The sequence below is a fragment of the Macaca fascicularis genome, chromosome 9 (assembly GCF_037993035.2).
Source record: "Macaca fascicularis isolate 582-1 chromosome 9, T2T-MFA8v1.1".
Lineage (NCBI taxonomy): Eukaryota > Metazoa > Chordata > Mammalia > Primates > Cercopithecidae > Macaca > Macaca fascicularis.
This window is the reverse complement of record NC_088383.1, coordinates 103,839,327-103,856,237: the sequence shown is the minus strand read 5'-3', so window position 1 is coordinate 103,856,237 and position 16,911 is coordinate 103,839,327. Positions and strand designations below refer to the sequence as shown.

The 16,911-nt window shown below is 37.6% G+C and overlaps 1 protein-coding gene and 1 pseudogene across 7 annotated transcripts in view; one reads left to right on the top strand and one right to left on the bottom strand.

Moving 5' to 3' along the window:
* CYP2C8 (cytochrome P450 family 2 subfamily C member 8) overlaps nt 1-13,909 on the top strand; it is a 28,968-nt gene extending 15,059 nt beyond the window's left edge. For 2 of the 7 annotated variants that reach the window (XM_074002245.1, XM_045361232.2), the window contains exons 6-9: nt 3,636-3,777; nt 6,490-6,677; nt 11,559-11,700; nt 13,374-13,909. In XM_074002245.1, coding sequence (XP_073858346.1) covers nt 3,636-3,777; nt 6,490-6,677; nt 11,559-11,700; nt 13,374-13,555 — 654 coding nt within the window. In that variant the 3' untranslated portion in view covers nt 13,556-13,909. Of the gene's footprint in view, nt 1-3,587; nt 3,778-6,489; nt 6,678-7,016; nt 7,408-11,558; nt 11,701-13,373 lie in introns of those variants that run through there. The other 5 variants (XR_012417985.1, XR_012417984.1, XR_012417986.1 and 2 more) reach the window with 5 other exon arrangements.
* Nucleotides 7,733-8,749, bottom strand: LOC102118293 (non-selective voltage-gated ion channel VDAC1 pseudogene; annotated as a pseudogene).
* Nucleotides 13,910-16,911: the final 3,002 nt, after the last annotated feature.

The window sequence follows — 16,911 nt, the reverse complement described above, 5'->3', positions numbered from 1 at the left end:
CCAAGTCTGTCTTTCAAGTTTATTTATAGTCCCAGAGCCCTATAGTCCACAGTGATGCTTGTAGAAACTTGGTTCCAACCACTGGTATCAGAGATTCATCTCAGGCCAGGGCTGGTTTAAATGCTCCCTCTGTGAGTGGGCATCAGCTGAATTTGGCCTGTTTTCCCTCCTGCCATAACAGAACAGCATTAATTTTATGCTGTATAATTACTGTGTTCTCCCTCCTTCAGTACTCAGAAACAGTCTCTGAACCATGCCACTGCTGCCAGGGGAAGAGAGGATGTCAGTAATTCAATAGTATTTTTTCTATCTCTTCTGTTCCTCTTTCAGTGATATACATTTAAATCTAGGTACTGTGCATGCTCATCTGATTTTGGTTCTTATGAAGGTACACTTTGTGTAGATAGCTGTTAAGCTGATGTCCTTGCATGGGGAATAATCAGTGAAGCATTCTATTCTGTCATCTTGCTCCACTCTCTCATTTGTATATCTTCCTTTGAGAAATTTCTGTTCATGTTGTTTGCCCACTTTTTAATAGGATTATTTGGATTTTTTTTTTCTTGCTGTTTGAGTTTCTTGTAGATTCTGGAAAATAGTCCTTTGTTGAAGGTATATTTTGCAAATATTTTCTCCCATTCTGTAGGTTGTTTACTCTGCTTGTCATTTCTTTTGCTGTGCAGAAGCTCTTTAGTTTAATTAGGTCCTATTGTCAATTATTTTTGTTGAAATTGCTTTTAAACACTGAGTCATAAATCCTTAGCCTACACCAATGCTCAGAAGAGTTTTTTCTAGGTTTTTGTCTAAAATTTTTATGATTTCAAGTCTCATTCTCATATCTAAGTCTTCAGTCCATTAGAGTTAATTTTTGTATATGGTGAGATATAGGAATCATATTTCATTCTTCTACATGTTCCCCTGGGTAATATAAGCCAAGCACAAATCCCACAGCTACTAGTGTAGGTGGCTCTCTCCTGCAAGAACCACCTCCTAGCTGGAAGCCAATAGGCACAGCCTATTACAACATCTGCTGGCAAAATAACACAACATTTGGGAAGAAGAAAACTTTTGTCTTATCTCAGCTAACACTATACCCACATCACCCCAGCTAATTAGAATATCTTCAGTGTGTTCACAAACCCAGAACATTGCTAGTAAGCTGGCATTTGAGAAAATCACCACACTAAGCCTATTTATAACCGAGTAAATCTTACAGAGTCTATGTCACTCTCTTGCCACCCTCATCAGAGGTGGTGCTTACACCTGCTCTTGGGAGACCAAGCACAGTTAGGCCCAGTTAAGCCCCCACTCAATATTGCCCTCCTTTGTAGCAAAGAGTGGAACCCAAGCACTGTATATCTCTCCGACCTTTCCACAGCCTGAAGCATCAGAGATTTCCAGTTGGCTGACAAAGATGTCAATCATCAATTATTCTCAGAAGGAAGAGCCAATATTACAGGTGAATAATCATACACCAAATGGACTGTTAAAGAGACAGCAATGGAGCTTATTGGTCAATTCATAAGAAGAATCTACAACTCACAAACATGTACACATACACACATGCACACACACACACAAATAAAGTAAAAAGAAGCTGGCAGAGGTGAAATCCTGAGAGACTTAGTAATCCATGGAAAGGGCAGGTAGGAGTGTTCTCAGCCTCCCTACCCAATTTGGCAGTCTGCTGGGATCTGAAGTCAAGGTGACCTTCTTTATCTTCATGAGCACAAGTACTGGAGTGGGCTGTGGTTTTGAGACTTCTCAAGAACATTACCTTGTTCACACAAGTTCCCTTTCCTTTTCCCTTGGATCTGAGCTCTTTCCAACTATTTTGGTAGAATTCACTAGTGAAGTAATCTTGAGTTGGAACTTTTTTTTGTGGGGAGGGTGGGGTGGAGTTCTTGATTACTAATTCAAATACTTTACTCATTGTAAGTGTATTCACACTTTCAATTTATGAGAACTTTATTCAATTGGTCCCTTAGCCTTGGCATTTGCATTACCCCTACTCTTCTTTATCCAATATAGGCAGTTAATGCCTCACGTTTTTGTATTAATAATTGCCATTTCTCTTCACTTTGTATTTTCCTATTTATTCCTGAACTTATTCCTTAGAACAAGTTGCCTGTTGCCTCCCATCTAGATTACAATTTTGTTAGACCTGTCTTGTCTTTGTGAACTCATTATCTTTCACTATATTTCATTCTTGGTTTTGTTGACATATTTGTTTCACACATTTCAGCTTTGTAATGAATATGTAGGTGTAACTGAGTCTTTGTAAATTTTTGACAGAAGAAAATTGCAAACTCTTGATTCAAGAGTGTAACATTTTTCATGATATAGCCCTAATTTACTTATATTTATACACTAAAATCGTGTTCACTTACAAATAATAAAAAATCATAAAAATGAATGTGTTAGGCTGTTCTTGAATTGCTACAAAGAAATATCTGAGGCCAGATAATTTATAAGAAAATGAGGCCCAATTGACTAACAGTTCTGCAGGCTGTACGAGCATGATGCTGGCATCTGCTCAGCTTCTGCAGAGTCCTCAGGGAGTATTTGCTCATAGCAGAAGGCAAAGCAAGAACAGGCACATCACATGGCAAGAGGAGAAACAAGTTGGAGAAATAGTTTTAAACAACCAGATCTTATGTGAACTCATTTATTATCAGGATGGGAGAGATAAATATTTATTATCCAAACTATATCAAGAGCATAATCAAATAGTTGGCTTATATATCTCAAATACAAGAAGCCTTATGGTGGGCTAGACTAGAAATAACATGGTAGCCCTTAAGCATGAGAGAGTCAAGTGCCTTCTTTTTTTTTTTTTATATACCATATTTAGTATAGAAGTCTTCATTACTATGATCAAATGCTCATGTCCAAAGATGATGTCAATCCTATTCCTCCTTCACATTTGTGTTTTGAGTAATAAGGAAAAAATAGAAGAAGATTCATGTTCTGGTTTGAATGTGTCCTCTATAGTTCATGTGTTAAAAGTGAATGCCCAATGCAACAGAGTTGGTGGGTGCAGCCTAACAAAACATGACTACGTCATCAGTGTTCTGCCTTCATAAATATACTCATGTCATTATTGCAAGAGTGGGGTAGTTCTTGACAGCTTGTTATAAATGTGATTGTGCCCCCACCCTTGCTCTCACTCTTACTCTTTCTTGCCCTTCCACTTTTTGCCACATGATGAAGTAGCAAGAAGGCCATTGCCAGAAGCAAGTGCCATGCTCTTGGACTTCCCAGCCTTCAGAATCATCAGAAATAAATTTCTTTTCTTTACAAATTACCAAGTATATAGTATTCTGTTATATAACACAAATTGAACTAATACAGGACATCTGTATACTTCTGCTTTTATTTCTGAGGAAAGAAATATTCTGTGTGACTAACCTAAGCAGCAAATGGTTTCATGAATGGAACTTGTAGGCCTATCAGGAAATAAAGTTTGAGTCAACTGATCTGCAGCTTCTGCCATACCACACAGTTGCTTTTTCTAATACTGTACTGTCCAGTATCTCTTTTGGCTAACTTTATAACATAGTATTTTTTTTTTAATTTTGTATATTTAGATATACTGACACATAATTGGTCAGATAATTGCATGAAATCATTTCTAGGAAAAGGACAACCAACAGTCAGAATTCACTATTGAAAACTTGGTTGGCACTGTAGCTGATCTATTTGTTGCTGGAACAGAGACAACAAGCACCACTCTGAGATATGGACTCCTGCTCCTGCTGAAGCACCCAGAGGTCACAGGTAGGACCACAGATGATGAACAAAGTGAATTTAAGAACAATGCTGAGAAGATGGTGCCAGTGTCCTCCACCTTATTTCTCTCAGAGAAGCTTCATTCCTTAAATTTCTGTGTCATCAGCTGTAATCTGTCTAAATTTGATGACATGATTAAAAAGGACATCTTTGCACAATGGAGGAGGATGGCTGAGATCAGTAAAAACAGTATGGCAGTAGCAAAATAAATAAAGCCCTGATGAAGTGTCTGGATTTCAGCAGAGATAATTTGTGGTAGGGAGAGCCAGCATAAATTGGCCTAGTAGTGAATGTTGGTTTTATTATGAAAAGTCCACTTTGAACAGTAGGTTCATTCTTGAAGATATCTTTTCTCATTTTGAAAATTCCATGCTCTAATGCCGAGGTAGTGAGATGAAAACATCCTTATTGAAGTATAAGTGGAATTCTAGAATTGTACTGAGGCATCCTGTGATTAATTCCAGTATGGGAAGTAATCTAAAAGTTAGGCTTCTAAAAAAGATGTTTCTGTTTAAGCAGAGACCATACCTAAAGGAAATTTTTTATTCCAGAAGTGTGTTTCATAAAACTGCTCTTTGACCAAATAGGAATATTTGGAAGGGGGTTAATAATTGCATCTTTCACATACAACTTTTCTTTAGAATTTACAATTTACTTTTAGAGTAAACTCTACATTTCCTTCAAATTTACATTTAAATAGTTCTTGTTTGGCAGCAGATAACATACCTTCTTCCCTGTGTCAGGATCCCACTGAAATTTCAATAACTAAATTACAAATTAAAATTAGCCTGTTGAAGTAAAAAGAGAGGAGAATAGAAAACAGCCTATAAGTCTTTGGCAAATTTCTGAGACACGGAGAGACAATGGAGGGCTGACAATTGAAACAGCATAGGGGATGGAGTTGTAACAAATATCAGCAGAGGAAGATTTATCAAGAGGAGAGGCAAATCTGTGTCACTATGATTCTCATAAGGGTCAGTATTTGGAGGCACCAAGGACCAAAGGTAGGGAATGAGACTGAAAAGGGAGCCTCCCCTGCCCAGGTTTCCTCCATGACTCCTTTTATCAGGTACCTGATTTTTTCCCACTGGAAAAGGGAAGCACACTCTCCAGAGAAACTAAGCCTAAGAACCCCTGTACTCGGGGACACTTTACAGGGCCAGGAAAGTGTGAGGTGTGAAGCCAGAAAAAAAAGCTTTGGGAAATATCTATTCCTCAGATTCAAAGACTCAGCACTTTTCTTCATCTTGCTTCCTGACATTCAGCAGCTAGATATTCTCCAGAGAAGAAACATGTCTAGAGAAAAGACCTTCGTATTTTGCCATCTTAATAGAAAGTTATCTACAAGTGTTCAGCAGAGTGAATGAAATTAAAACACCCATCACAGGACACAAAGTCATGGAATTTCAGAGCACCAGAAGTAAAGGGAAAATTAAAATCTTTCAGACAGTTATATCAAGTCATATATAAAATATAAGCATTCAGACAGCATCAGAATTCCCAATCATACTATGTTGTGTATTCATAGAAAAAAGTATTTGGGACCTACATGCTTGTTACAAATTTCACCCTCTATACTAACTTTCTCCAATACTGGGGATTGTGCTCCATCTCATGTCTGAAACCAAGTCAGAAGAAATTAAGGGTGCCAGGAATCAGAAGACCCCATGTAAGAGAATGAGAGTGTCAGAGATGCTGCTGGGCTCCTAGGAAACAACCACTTCAGAAGGGACCAGGTGAATAATACATGTAGAGGAGACTTCAAGAACCAAAGAGATGTGATTGATAGTCTGAGATTTCCCTATAATTGGGAAATTATTACTAGGAGTTTCAAACATGTGCAAATACTCTAACTTGAAGAATAGAAAATTGTGATTTAACTAAAGAACCAAGGAAGAATATGTGTGTGTGTGTGTGTGCTTGTGTGAGTATATTTAGAATGATATAAACAATGAATAGTGATATAACCAGAAATTGTGGTCTAAATATATTCTGGTAAGTAGAAGGAGGAGAATTGTGTGTGTGTGTATACGTGCATGTGTGTGTGTCTGTGTGTACAAATATCACTTTGTGGGCATGCGTCTGTATATGGAACAGAGATAGAGATAAAAATTCTCATCTCGCATACCAGAAAATTATTAAATATTGTCTAAAAATTGTTTAGTAAAACATAGAAAGAAATAGTGGATATTTAGAAATGTAAATATAAATTTCAGAAGAAGCTGCTAGCATGCTTAAAGTGGCCACAATGGGAAGTGGAAAAATGAAGACAGTACCAGTGCTAATTGCATCACCGCCCCTGCCCCGCCACCGCACATGCAAATATATTTACAAAACCATTGCAATTTAACATTATACCCCATATATTATTTGGTAATACATATAATATTTGATTCCTGTTTTTCTGTTTGCAAGCACTGTAATTTCTTGACTTCTGTTTATTTTTTAAATAATGTATTACTTAAATTTGTATTAGTTGTCATATATGCTAATTTATAGAAATGTACTTATGCACTGTAATGACTAGTTTGTAGGAGAATGATATGTATCTATATTATGGTAATTCTTTTTATATGGCTGGTTGTACTTCTGCACATGTAACTCATGTTTGTAATGTTGCTGGGATTTTTACATCATGTTTAATGTGGCCATGAATTGCTATGACAAATGTTCCATCAGTTCTTTCTTGTGTCTTGTCAGCTAAAGTCCAGGAAGAAATTGATCATGTAATTGGCAGACACAGGAGCCCCTGCATGCAGGATAGGAGCCACATGCCTTACACAGATGCTGTAATACACGAGATCCAGAGATACATTGACCTTGTCCCCACCGGCGTACCCCACGCAGTGACCACTGATATTAAGTTCAGAAACTACCTCATCCCCAAGGTAAGCTTGCTTCTCTTACACTATATTTCTGTGCTTCTAAAATTTCCAAAGTGCTAGTTTAGCTCCAATCCCCTAACAACAGACGATGAGAGAAGTGCAAAACTCATACATGTGGCAGCTTGATGGACTTTCTGCTATTTTGTTTGGGGCTATAAAGATTTATAAAGCTAGGTCTCCTTAATAGGCTACTCTTAGGTGTTTACACTTTCAAATAATTGTTGAAAATATCAGTGTGTCAATTTCCCAAAACACTTCTGAAATTTTTATCAAAGTGACATTCATTGTGTAGTTCAATATGGAAAGACTTAACATGTTCATGCATTGAATTTTTTTTTTTAGGTTTCAATATTTTATTCAAGTTTTTTTTAAGTGACATTAATTACAGCATTTGGAGGATCAAATTTCACACATAATGGAAGACTCTAAAATGTACCCATTAAACTGCTAAAAAACAAATTGAGTGGTGAGAATACAACAGAAGTCCAATTTAGATTCTGAGTGTTGTCACCATGTGATTCAATCACACAGACACTTCCAAGCTCATAGCTGGAGCTCCTGGAAGCTATTTCATACTCTGGTGCAAGGGCAAAAAACAACAACAACAACAACAACAACAACACAGGAAGGACTAAGTCCTGAATTGTTGGCTTCATCACATCCACCTTCTCCACTCCAAAATGGTACAAAAGAAACAGTGACCACACCCTGCAGACCTTTTGGTGTAAAAGAGGTAATGATGAACTGGGGTGGGAACAGGTCATGAAGATCTGTCTAAAAAAGTCCCATTCAGGTGAGTTTCTACACACCATCAAGCAGCGAGCCTCTCATCAATCAGGGTTAGGAAACCAAGGTTCGATTCTCAGGAAAGCACAATTTCATTCATTTACTCAATATGAATTTACAAAGTGCCTACATATTATCAGCTTCCACTTGCAGCCATTTCTAGATAAAAAAGAAACCTGGCATCTCAAAGGGGCCACCAAGTTCCCCCTCAAGTCTACCACTGAAAGGACCTTTTTTGGAAATGGATTTTATCTGTCCCTCTGGAAAGGTAACATCTTAAAGCTGAATCATCTTTAATCTGGAGGGCTAACATATTTAGCAATACTTGCATCCCAGACATACAACATTAAAAGATATACTAAATTCTGAAGGTAGCTATGCTGCAAAATAGTTTAAAATTAAACAATTGTACAGTATTCATTTATGCTTGAAATTCCAGTCCTAGATCAAGCTTGTGACCACCAGCATTGACATTCTTGCCATCCAGAAGAGCTGACGGTGTCAGTTTGATACCTGGCTTTAGAGTCTGAGTGTATCCTAAACCTATCAGGCTGGAGTTGTTCACTTTAGCCGAGAAGCAGGGGTCAGGGTCAATCTGATAATTGGCTGCTATTCCGAAGCGCCTGTTACTGTTTCCTGCTGTCCAGGCGAGATTGACAGCGGTCTCCAACTTCTTGTTCACTTTCTGGTAAATGGAGCCGCCAAACTCTGTCCTGTCATTCACATTAGTGTGAAGCTGGAATTAGCAGTCTTGTAGGAACTGCAGAGTTGCTCTGGGTTACTCGGGATGTTGCAGTCTCAAAATTCATCTGGTAGCCGGCCAGCCAGTCCTCCTAACCCAGCACCAGAGCACCCCGGATGGAAGGCCCAGTAATGTCGAAATCCATGTCGCAGCTCAGGTTAATGTGCTCCCGCTTGTACCCTGTCTTGATTTTAGCATTTTTCTTCCCAGTGTTAGGTAAGAAGTATGAATCGAAGGTCAGCTTCAGTTCACGTGCAAGCTGATCTTCCACAGTAATCTCGGTGCCTAGTGTATTGTTGGTGTTCCATTTCTTTGTAAACGTAAGGCCGCACTCAGTCCATCTGTACTTGGTTTCCAGGCTGCCGGTCACTTTGGTGGTCTCAGTGTTGGCTGAGCCGGAGCTTGTAAATTCCAGTCCATTCTCAGATTTCGTTTTCAAATCAAGCTTTATTACGCCAAATCCATAGCCCTTGGTGAAGACATCCCTGGCAGATTTGCCAAGATCAGCATACATGGGTGGCACAGCCATCTTCTGCTCAGAGGCAGTAGCGGCGGGCTCCGAGGCGGCTACCGCAGGGGCTGTGGTGCGGAGGCAGGGAGCCAAGCAGAGCAAGCTTCATGCATTGAATTTTTAAATTCATGAATATGGTTGTGCTCCCAACTTATTGAGTTTTATTCTATTTTCTCAGTAATGTTTTATTTTCAGTGCAGTGACTTACAACTCTTTTATCAGGTTTTTCCTAGATAATTAATAATTTGTTGTTACAAACTTTTAATGCTTTTTTTATTTCTTTGTAATTGGTATATGTAATTGTATTCAATTATACTATTTTGATGACCTTATATCTAATAACTTTCCTAAATTTACTGATCATTGCTAATAATTTATCTATAGATATATTTGGAATTTCTATGTACATTATTTTGCTATCTAGGTTAATATGCATTTTATTTCTTATTTTCCAATGATTTTGTCTTCAATTTGTCTTTATTGCATTACTGCACTGGCTAGGATTTCCAGGATAGCATTGAATAGAATTGGTGATAGAGGGCATCCTTATTTCATTTCTGATCTGCTGGGGGGTAGACTACAAGAATATTAATATTTCACTACTGAGAATGATGCTTTAAGTATTTTAGCAGATATTCTTTATCAGAAATCTTTAAGATTTTAGTAGATATTCTTTATCAGATTAGGGAAATTTTTCCTCTTCTCTTATTTTTATATAAATTTTTGTCATGAATGTGTGTGCAATTTTATCAAATTGATTCTCTGCATCTATTTATATGATTGTATATACTGGCCTCACATCCCTCACTAAATATACAAAATATACACAAACAGCTGGATTTGCTCTGTTACTTACTGTTCAGGACTTCTGTATTTATATTCATAAGATATTTTGGTCTGCAATTTTTCTTCCTCAACATTTTCTTTTCAGAGTTTTGATAACAAGATAATGCTGGCTGCATAAAACTAGTTGAGAAATGGTCCCTAATGTGGGTCTGTTTTCATTGCTTTCCCTTCTTTCCACTTTTCTTCTTATGACTGCTTAGTTGTATCTTTCAAATGCCTGAAACCCTATGGCTCAGTACAGATATTATATATGAAAAAATGCAGAATTTCAGAGAGTGTTTATCTTTTTCCAGAATGGATTCATTCACTTCTCATAGGCAGTTATAATGACAACACCTCCTGTCCCGATTCAGAATTGAATATGACATGAACACAGTCAAAAATTGACTGTAGGTATGAGCTCACCCCTCTGAAGTTCTCCCGTCACTGGAGCCAATTATTGTCTTTGTAATCTGAGGCCAGTTTTGGTCTTTGCAGCTTTACAATGCTGTCTATCATATGGTTTCTGTATTCATCCAGATGTTTTAGTTGCTATGCTATAAACTACACAATTCCACTTATTATTATTCAATTAAAAGTAATAAAAGTTATATTTTCGTGAAGGAAAACAATGAGACTGATAAGATTTCAATTACTAATGTTATCCTCCAGAGAAGACAGAATTCATAATTTATCAAGATGCGATAGGGTTTTCCCTAATTATCACTGATTTTTTACAAGGATTAGGACTTCAATCCACACTGTTTTTACCAAAGCACACAACCAGAAGAGGTTTTTCTTTCTCAATACAAGATTTATTTACACCTCAATACTGCAGTATGTATGCCCCAAAACAAAGATTTTTCTTATACATCATAATAGAGTATTCACGCTCAGCAGCTATTGTTCAAATAATAATACAGCCTAAATTTAAATTTTTTCAATTTTTCTAGAATATTTTTATGACTTTTTTCTTCTGCAGTTTACTATCCAGGCAAGGAACAAGCATATAATTCACTTATGTTGACCTTTTCACTTCCTATAATCAAGGAAAGTTCCTTTCCTTGTTTGTTTCTTTTTAATCAGTTGACCATTTGAGATCAGCAGTCATTTAAAATGTTCCTCAGGCTAGTTTTGTGTGACTGTTTTCTAGAGGCAGATTCCAGCTACAATTTTGGCAAGAAAACTACATAGGTGCTGAATCCCACTGAATATCCCACTGAATCACATTGATGAGGTGGGAGCATAAAATGTCACATATGTCATTATCGGTCACGCTAAGTTCCTCATATAATATGGTGGTATCCTCCAGATCTTACCATTGTAGGGGTTCTGCTTTTTATACACAACTAGTAAAAATCTATGGGAGTACATTAAGACTTTGTGAAACTCCTGCTTCCAGAATCACACACCCAATGGTTCTACCTTTAATTGATGATCCTTACCTGACCTGATGATCCTGACTTGAATTGTAGCAAAGTGATAATCTTTCTAATTTCATCATCTTTTCAGTGTTTTAAGCTAAAATTAATCTGTAGCATGGCAATAATAAACACTCAATAGTTTTTACTGGTTATTGCACTTGTGGTTAGCATCCCAGATGACATCATATTAAAATAGATTACATGTTTATTTACAAAAGTTCTATGAACAGATACTCTGGACATTTCAAGTGTCAACAGAGACTTCCATTTTAAACTGTAATCTACATAATCTAAATACAAGATTTGTGAAATTTGAAGTGATGGGGACAGACAAGGGCATCGAAACTTGATGATCTAGAGAACACATTCAGAGGGTTGCACACAAGTATCCAAAATGTAAGACTTCAAATGTGATTGGAAAGCTCTTTAGCAAGCTTCCACCACTGGCGTTTAGCTCATCCATGTAAATTACTGTGTCTGGCTGGACATTAGTCCCCTCACCTATAGATCAATGATATGGGGCTATGTGATGTCCACTACTTCTTCTCACTTCTGGACTTCTTTATAAATCAGATTATCTGTTTTTTTACTTCCAGGGCACAATCATAATAACATTACTCACTTCCGTGCTGCACGATGACAAAGAATTCCCTAATCCAAAGATCTTTGACCCTGGCCACTTTCTGGATGAGAATGGCAACTTTAAGAAAAGTGACTACTTCATGCCTTTCTCAGCAGGTAATAGAATCTCGTTTCCATTTGCATTTGAAGGAAAGAGAGAACTTTTTGGAATCAGTTGGAATTTACATGGCACCCCCTCTGGGGCTGGTAGAATTGCTATTTGTCCATGATCAAGAGCACCACTCTTAATACCCATGTGCTCCACCCTCACAATATACCCTCATTGTTGGGCCAGATAGTGGGGCTTCCAGGAGTTAACCCTATTGTTCCCAATTGAGAAAACTAACATCTAGGTTGACTGAACTCTGCCACTAGATACATCACTAAGGCACCCAAGAGCTCCTCCTGGAAAGTAAAATTCATCTGATCTGTCCTTACCTGCCTTGGTGAATGTATCTGAGTCCACAACTGCATTGAGTGTCTTCTACATGGTGTCTGTCACCTCCCAGGCTGAGTTCCAAGGGCACAACTTTCAATGAGAACAGAGGCTCACTCCTGAGTTAGGGAAGAAGAGTAAACAGGTTGTTGTAATTTAGTCAGACCAGGACAGTGAGACAGGAATGCACAGGCCCCTGTAGGGGCTAGAGGGGGAATCTGCATGCTTCCTGCTCTCTCATACAACACAGTGAGGCATAAAATGGGGTAAGAAACTCAGAGGACGTTTGAGGTGCTTCAAAGGAGGTGATAAAATTTAAGGGAAGGCTGGGCATTTTGAGGGAGATAATGAATGACAGAGCAGGACATTTGCTTTAGATCAAGGATGTCAGAACCTTTTCCAAAAAATTATGGGGTTCCAGAAACATTGGCAAGGGAGGAGGTTACGTTGCAGTGATTCCATAGCACCCTGTCTTCCTCCAATCATGATCATATATCCTGGATACTTGATTTTCACACCTGTGCTTTGTGTGCTAAGTCTCTGGCCATGGAATCTCCTTCCTTCACTCTTTGATCTTTTATGTCTGCTTTATATTTGGCACTGTAGATACCAAGATGACAAAGACAGAGACCTTCCTTCAATAATTCACATTTTAGCACAATAGATAAATAAATACAGAATTATGATTCCTGGTGATCCATGTTTTAATGAAAACATGAGTATGATGTTGAGGAAAACGAGAGAGCATAGGATTTTATTACTTGAGGGAATTGTAAAGAGTGTGAAGATGAAATGAAATTGAACCTATGTCCTGAATGTAGCCTAATAAAGATGTATCTTAGCCAAAACGAACAACAGGATATGAAACTTGAAACTTCTTGGTGTGTTCAAGATGGATGAAGAGTGTGTATGACTAGAGTTGCGAACAGATTATGTGAAAAGTGGAAGGAAAGATCATGGAATATCAGGCTTGGAACAGGAAACAAGAATGTGCATGTATTTCTATAATGACAGATGGAAACTCAAAATGGCAACAGAGTTGTTTTAATGTGGAAATAAATAATGAAGCGACTATTACGGCACTGATAATCAATGAATATTTGCTGAATGAAGGGTGCCTATTGAGATTAGATGTTAGACAGATAGCAAATGTGTCTCTTTTTGTACATTTGTTTGTCCTACCATCCATTAATTCATTCATCATTTCATCCATCCATTCATCCACATGTTCATTCATCTACCCTATCATTAATCAATTATTTACTGTGTATTCTGTTTGTGCAAGTCACAAACATACTGTCACAGTCACAGTTAAACACAAGGAGTAACTACTTTCTCTCTTTGTTATCTTCAGGAAAACGAATTTGTGCAGGAGAGGGACTTGCCCGCATGGAGCTATTTTTATTTCTAACCACAATTTTACAGAACTTTAACCTGAAATCTGTTGCTGATTTAAAGAACCTCAATACTACTTCAGCTACCAGAGGGATTATTTCTCTGCCACCCTCGTACCAGATCTGCTTCATTCCTGTCTGAAGAATGCTAGCCCATCTGGCTGCCGATCTGCTATCACCTGAAACTCTTTTTTATCAACGACATTCCCACTGTTATGTCTTCTCTGACCTCTCATCACATCTTCCCATGCACTCAATATCCCGTGAGCATCCAACCTCCATTAAGGAGAGTTGTTCAGGTCGCTGCACAAATATATCTGTAATTATTCATACTCGTAACACTTGTATTGACTGTCACATATGCTAATACTTTTCTGATGCTGACTTTTTAATATATTATCACTGTAAAACACAGAAAAGTGATTAATGAATGATAATTTAGATCCATTTCTTTTGTGAATGTGCTAAATAAAAAGTGTTATTAATTGCTGGTTCAGTTCTCAGACTTTCCCTCTTTTGTGCATAATGCAAGAAATAAAAGAAAAGAGAGTGCCAGGAGGCCAGGCTTGTCCTCATAATAATAAACAGAGAGAGTGACAAAGGAGAAGAGGGTAAGGAAGGTCTCTGGATGTTTGCCATCTAGAGTTACCGAAGGTTTGGCTTTATAACAGAAAAAGTCTGTCTAAGGGAAGAAACAACCTTCAGGGAAATATTGAGAGAATCAGTTCAGTTGTGTATTATTTGCAGATAAAATGAGGCTAATTACTTCAGGGCCACAGAATCAATTTACCGGTGCATTTATGTTAAGTGTAAAACAAGAAATAGAAATTAGAAAAATAATGTAATCTGTTGAGACTTTCCAAGGATTTTCTCAGAACATATGATTAGCAATATGATTAGTATATATTCATACTTGACTCTAAGTTGAAAACATAAAGCGAAAAAAAATTCAAATTTTTATTCAGTGTTCACAATGATACCAAAACAGAGGCATGAATTTAGACACTTAATCTCCATTTCTTCACTGACCCACTCATCTTTAACCCCATAGGTGAAAAAATTGAGCAGGGACATGAGGGCACTCAAGCACAAAGCCTCTGTAAACAGTCAGAACCACTACAGCAGGTTCAGTGGTCCTCTTATCGGAATAAGGTTACTGAAATCTGTCTCTTGTCCCATGAAAGTTGTAGCTATGGCTTGTGGAACCGTGGGTAGAGGTGGGCATCTGATGGAGGCCAGTGGTTGTATAGTTGCTAGAGAAAAATTAAAATCTTGAGCCAGTTAGAACACAGTTTATTCTTTAAGTGTGGGGGTGAATGACCTAACTCTTGCCTGCCATGACCTTAGGTCCTATTTATAAGTTGGTATCTTATTGCCACAAAGAGTCCACCCCATCAGTCTCATGGTCTCTATTTTAACACTAATGTTGATGAGTTGTTTTGTGTCAACCACAAAAGGGAGGGGGTCTAAAGAGACATGTCTGATCTCCCATCCTCTCATGGCCGGGAATACAGTTTTTAAGGTTTTGCTGGGGTTCCCTTGTCCAAGCAGGCTTGGGATTTATTTTTAGTTTACAATAATTACAAAATTTCAAAGAATCTACCCACAGAATACATCTAAGTTACATAGTTGAGAAGAACATAGTTACAATAGAGAAGACAGCCACACACTATCTGAACCTAGTAATCAAATGACATCATTCTAATGAAACACATTGAAATTGTCTATCACTCCAAAATGAAAAGTATCCTCTGATATTCCTGGCAGAGATTCATCTGCTCAATTTAATCATTAAAAAACATTAGACAGGCCTAAATTGAGGGACATTTTATAAATATTCAGCCTATACTCTCAAAGAGTGGCAATGTCTTGGAAGTCAAGTAATGACTGAAGAACTGCTCCACACTGAAGTAGATGAAAGAGATGTGACAGCTAGTTGTGGCATGAGATTCTGGATTCTGAACTAAATTATAAGAGGGACAAAAAGCATATATTTTAGGACTTTTGGTAAAATACCAACAGGAACAAGAATTAGAAAGTTCCAATGCATTAATATTGATTTTCTGATCCTGATGGTTTTACTATAGTTATATAAGAGAAGCACATTGTTTTGAGTAAATACATACGAAAATACTTCAACTATCTGGAATCAGGTCAGTATTTACTTTCAAAAGGTTCCATGTAAAACAATTATTTATAAGAACAAGCAGTTCTTCTATATACCTGTGATTGTTTTAAAAACAAATAAAGCCAACTGTGTGCTTATATATGCAAAATAAACTAGGCTTTCACAAATGAAGAATCACTGCTGACAATGCAACTTGAATTGCTCAACATCATTAAGCTTCATGGAAATACAAATTAAAACTTCAATTAGATATTATTATATAATTCATCAGAATGGTTCAAATGAAAAAAGGACAGATCATGTTGTCTGTTGACAAGAAAGTGAAACAATCACAGTCTCATAGAAACAATAATAAAATAATTCAACCATTTGGATAATCCTTTGGTGGAATTTACTTAAAGTAAATACATGCATATCTAGCAATTGCAGTTGTAGGTATGTACTGAACAGAAATGCAGCAATACCTTGTGATAGCAAAAAAACGTATCGGAATGTACATAACAGCACTATTCAAAATAGCCTCACACTGGAAGCAATGCAAATGTTTGAAGCAGTATCATAAAACAATTGTAAAATGCTCATAAAGTGAAACACTAAGAAACAGATAACAACTATTGCTGTCTGCAACAACTTGATTGAATGTCACAATACATTAAATGAAAGTACTTGACAGTAAATAAGTACTATGGGATGATTCTATTGATATAAATTGACAAATAAATAAAACTATCATTTTGTTTCTTTTTTTAAAAAAAAGTGTGTGGTTTTTTTTGCCAAGATGGTAGATTAGAAGCTTTAACATGCCTCAGCCACTTGGAAATAGCAAAATAGTGTGTAAAGATCAATTCTGTGAGCTTTAATTCAAGAAAAAATGTGGGAATTCGCTGAAATAGTGAAACACACTTCAGATCCCAAGTGAAGGAGGTGGGAATGCAGGCCCAATGATGGTGTTCAGCTTATCAAAACAGGTGAAGCCCCCAGTTTGTGAGAGGGCCAGAGAGTCTCCCTCTCTGAATCTCCTTTCCAGTAGAGATCCAGGCCCCAAATGCTGGAACTTACTTGGAGGGAGGCTGGAAAGTGATGAAAGGGAAAGACACTAGGAAAATCTGCATGTGTTTCCCAGACCCAGAACTGAGAAGACGTTGCCATTTTTAATCTGCGCTCCTGGAAAGTCAGTCATTGGTGACCTGGCAGCAGCAGTCACTGTAGGCATTTTAGTCTCAGGACAGAGACAGAAGCACTTGTTCTGGAGCAGGGAAAGGGCACCCACAGTCAGAATTGAGCAGTGAGTGTGGTGAGCACCCCAACAGTAAGCGCTGGAATTGAGCTCTCTCCCATCACTGGACTGGAGTGGGAGGAGAGTTGCTGAA